Raw genomic sequence first — 5,006 nt, 5'->3', positions numbered from 1 at the left:
GGTGCAGGTCCGGTCCCTATTCTTTTGTCTCTGTTTTTTCTTTTGCCCTACCCAGGTACGTGGGGAGTTTCTTGCCGTTTGGAAGGTCTGAGGTCTTCTGCCAGCGTTCAGTGGGTGTTCTATAGGAGCAGTTCCACGTGTAGATGTATTTCTGATGTATCTGTGGGGAGGAAGGTGATCTCCGCGTCTTACTCTTCCACAATCTTCTCCCCTCCCTCGCAAGTATTCTTAAATTAGGAACAAAAGTGTTATTTTAAAATAGGGCTGACTATATTAAAATTGAGAATTTGTGTTTATCAGAGGATACTGTTAAGTGTTAAAAGGCCAGTGCATAGAACAAAGTTTATATATAATATATACATCTAACAATGGTCATTTGTCCAAAATATATAATACACAGCTTCACAGGGCAAAAGACATGAGCAAGCTTTGAAAGGGCCATAAACTTGTGAAAAAGTGAAAAATCCGTTAATCATCTGGGGAATGTAAATTAACACACAATAATTGTAGTTAGATTGTTTGCAAACACAGCCTCATTAATTTCTTAGTCTCTGCAGGCATGGCTTTTTTGAAATGAGAATTTGCTTTTCCTCCCATGAAAAGATAATGTTACTTTCCACAAGTACAACATGTTTTCATAAAAGACTCCAGAAGACCTTGAATCTGAGATGGCCTTGTAACTTGCTTTGGCCAGGAGAATATGGAAGAAGTGATGCTGTGGACCTCCTAGGAATGCTGCTGCCGCCATGCAAAGAAGGCCAGGCCAGCCCCCTTAAAGATGACAGAATATCTGGAGAGGGAGGCAGAGCCAACAACAACTACCAAATGTCAGACATGTGAGTGTGGCCATGGTGGACTGTCTAGTACCAGTTTAGCCTCTGGATGACTATAGCAGCATGAGTGTCCCCTGGAAAGACTAGCAAAAGCACTGCCCAGATGACAACAGGCCAAAACTTCTGACCCATGTAATTGGCCCATGTAGTAAAATAGTGGTTATTTTAAGCCTGTAAGTTTTGGTGTATTTTGTTACAAAGCAATCGCTAACTGAAACAATGATACAGCACTACACACACACCAGAGTTGCTAAAATGAAAATCAGAGGCAATACCAAATGCTAGCCCCAGAGCAGAGCATCTGTAACCCTTACACCCTAGTGGTGGAAATGCAAACTGGTACAGTCATTTTGGAACACCACTTGGCAGTATCTACCAAAGTTAAACATACACATACTCTAACTCTAAACATACACCATACTCTAAGCAATTCCACTCCTTAGTTACAGGCTCAAGATAAATGTATCCAAAACACATGTAAAAATGTTTATTACAGCACTATTCATAAAAGAATATTTGGGATTACCCAAATATTCTTCCAAAGTAGAATGGATAAAAAAGTAAATTGTGATATATTCTTACATTATACAGCTACAAGAACAATAAAACCACAACTACACACAACTATATGCATAAGCATCACAAACATAATTCTAAGAGAAAGATGCATAATTGCATTTATATAAAGTTCAAAAGTGAACAAAAATAGTCCATGGTGTTGGTAGTGAGGACAGTAGTTAAATTTGATGGAGGAGTGAGGGGAAGCAACACAAGGAGGCTTTCGGGGTGTTGGTAACGCTCTATTTCTTGATGTGAATGCTGGTTACATGGACCTATTTACTTTGTGAGAATTCATCAAACTGTATACTTATGATCCGTGCACTTTTGTGTATACATATTATACTTCAATAAATTTACAAAAACAAAAAAATGCATAATGAAAGAGAATACATTCTTCAGAATAATACTAGTGTCTTGGTATTAGAGACAGATATGACTAAAAAATTGGTTAAACAACATGAATAGAAACCAAGGATAAGAATTTAAGATACTATTTTATGACATCCACATAATCAATATAAATTTGGGGGGGTAATTTTTGCTTTAATGTTAATTTATATAGATTAAATATATATTTTTTAAGTTATTTTTAAAATAGTTTTTGAATAGGACAGTATGGTGGCTCCAACAATATAATACAACTAATTTGTACTCAATAAACAGTTATCAAACTTTACTTCTTTTTAATGTTTTCTCTCACTCTCAAAGTTTTCCTATTTTGAACCAAAAATTACATGGTCACACACCTATCATGCTCCACCTGTTTTTTCATATACTAACATCTGGGGTTTTATTTCTATTTGCTGATGGTTGCTCAGAGTTTGCTCTTAGTTGTTTTTTTCTTTTTTTTCTTGACCAAAACACTTTAATTTACAACTTTAATATACAATATGATGTCTGTAATTTCTTGAAATTCTCACCTGGCTCTTGGAAAGAGTTGAGTCTACATTTTCAGTCTTCATCATCAGGAAGGATACCTAACTCTTCATCCGTCCATTGGGAAGGATCTGGATATGGAGAGTGACCCAGCACAGCATCTGAGTCAGGCCAAAATCGCCAGAAAATCCAGAACCACATGATTGCACTGAAGAACTCCACCTTGATCACCTGGGATCTGGTCAGCTGGGAAAACTGTCTGTACCGGGGCTCGAGATGCAGACCTCCACCAGCATGACGGACTCCAGCGCCTTCTGCCACCTGCGCGCGGCAGCCCCTAAAGAAGTGGCCTCCAACGCCCGGGAAAGGCGCTTGCCGCGTCCGAGCCGACATGCCAACCCGCAACTGGACAGCAATCCCCAGGCCTCACCGCCGCCTCACGTCACTTCCCTTGGCGCCCCGCCCAGTCTTAGCTGATTTCTAAATTGTTTTTCTATAAAAGTTTTCTCTGTCTAATAAATTTCCTGGCTATTTGCTCCACTTGCTAAACCCAGATGTTTTGGGGTGTGCCTCGTCTTTCAGCTCTCCCTCTGGTTCTTAACTTCTCAGAATTCAAGTTTCCCTGCAAATCTCTTGAGGAAGTTGCATCTTCCCAGAGAAGACTGGGTTCTCCCTCTTCAACTCACACACAACACTTTCTTTCTGTGTTCAGGGCCATTAGGAGCCTTGGTCTGAAGGAATCCTATGGTGGTCCGTAGACCAGGTGATGTTGTTGCAGCCCATTCCCTGGGCTGGGAAGACCTGCCTCCCAGCAGAGCCTGGACGGTTGTAGGATGGTGTAGGGCTCTACGTGTGGCCTGGTAACCTCCTGGGTGGCCTCCTCCCACCCACACCCAGTGGTCTCCTCACCGTTTCCATGTGTAGGGCTGGCTCTGCCTCTGGTCACCTCTACCTGTTACCCCCTGACCCCGAAGGTTCTGGAGAAGTCCCCCCAACTCCTTGAACTCTGCCTTTGCCAATGTGGAATGCTCTCTCCCTCCTCTGACTGTCTTTGCCGTTTGAACCTTACTGCATTTACCTCTTTGTTTTTTACTTATTTTTATCTGTGGGTCTCCCGTCTTACCAAGTTCCAGATTACAGCTGTGATTTGAGATAAACCCGTTTCAACAACATAATCACAATATCAAAAAGGATAGTTATATTTAGTGCTTAATGGACACCTGACGTTATACTTGATTTAAAAAATAACCCTTACGCCAACTCTTACTATGTGGATGATACTGGTCATGGATGAGGGAAGCGGTGAACAGAGAGGCTCAATTACTTGCCTGGGATCTCTTAGCAGGACGTGGCAGAGCTAAAATATGTACTCTAGTCTGGGGCTCAGGCACACACCCTGTTCTATCCACCACCCTGCCTCTATTTAGGCCATGGCTGTGTCTATCATTTCTGACTGTAAACCTAGCTGATTGTGGTGAATTAATTTTTTCTCCCTGCTTTGGTTCCTTTTTGTTGCTCAATACACCACAGCAACCAACTGTTCGGCATCATGTGTTCAAAATTTTTAATTCCTGGATTTACATGACACCTTTTCAAAACTCACATAAAATACAAAGAACTGATCATCCCTTATAGAATTAATTAGTAAACAGAAAAAAACAAACAAATGCACAGGTGTACAGGTAATGCTGCATATTAGAGGCGGGGGGCAGGGCTTTTAAAAAACCCCTAGGTGGAACCTGGCTCTCTGGGTGCAGGATGGGAGGTGTCCATATTACCGAACTCAGGTCCGGCTGCCGGCTGCTTGAAAATCAATCCCCAAGGGGCAAGTGTTGGTAGAAAGAAAAATTGCTTTTAATCAGAAAGCCAGTAATCTGGGGAGAAGGTACACTCATGTCCCCTAAAAACCAAATCCAAAGACTCTGCTCAGCCGTGAAAGTTTTTGTGTTTTTTTTTTTAAACATCTTTATTGGGGTATAATTGCTTTACAATGGTGTGTTAGTTTCTGCTTTACAACAAAGTGTAAAGCAGAAACTATCACACCATTGTAAAGCAATTATACTCCAATAAAGATGTTTTAAAAAAAAAGGGGAAAGGGGACGTAATCTAAGTTAATCACTGAGATAATCCGTCTGCCACTACAAGTGCAGGCTTGTCTAATCCTTGTGATTTTCCTCTAGATGCTATGTTGTTCCCACAGTTTGTTTAGGGGATTACTGAAGGGGAAGCTAGGGAAGAGAGCTGATCATCTGTTAATTACTAATTCTTCATTTCTACTTCTTTGATCAAGGAAAGAACCAACAGTATAGGCAAGGTATTGTGTGATCAAAAGTTTTGAAAGTTGTGCTAGAGCAGGAGATGAGTAGAGCATGGGGGTGCCTGATTTAAGGTTGGTTACAATATAGCTCTGCTAAAGTGATAAGACAAAAGGGACCTCCTGCAGAGAGCTCTTTCATGCAAAAAGCTGCTTACATCCATTGTGCAGACAGAGGTGGGAACCACCTTGGGGGGGGTGTCTCATGGTAAATGGAAACTTCGGTGCCTCTGGTATCATTTCTTGGAGTGAAATATTTCAACATAGGACAGAACTAATTGTGGTCCCACAGAGGTGCTACAGGAAACTTCTTTTCTAGCTACTTTTAATGTTTTGCTTTCCCTGAGTGTTTTCCTCCCATAGAGGGAGAACACTCTGCAGGGGAAAAGTAGCTGCTAGACAGACACTTAGAAGAAGCTGAG

General features: G+C 41.3%; 1 protein-coding gene across 1 annotated transcript; it reads right to left on the bottom strand.

Moving 5' to 3' along the window:
- Positions 1-2,242: 2,242 nt before the first annotated feature.
- Positions 2,243-2,667, bottom strand: LOC102983006 (NADH dehydrogenase [ubiquinone] 1 beta subcomplex subunit 2, mitochondrial-like). The gene has a single exon (XM_055078700.1). The coding sequence runs from the start codon at positions 2,661-2,663 to the stop codon at positions 2,346-2,348; it is 318 nt and encodes a 105-aa protein (XP_054934675.1). The 5' UTR covers positions 2,664-2,667; the 3' UTR covers positions 2,243-2,345.
- Positions 2,668-5,006: the final 2,339 nt, after the last annotated feature.

The sequence above is a fragment of the Physeter macrocephalus genome, chromosome 2 (assembly GCF_002837175.3).
Source record: "Physeter macrocephalus isolate SW-GA chromosome 2, ASM283717v5, whole genome shotgun sequence".
NCBI classification, from domain to species: Eukaryota; Metazoa; Chordata; class Mammalia; order Artiodactyla; family Physeteridae; genus Physeter; species Physeter macrocephalus.
The sequence above is the reverse complement of the archived record's forward strand: the minus strand, read 5'-3'. Positions and strand labels throughout refer to the sequence as shown.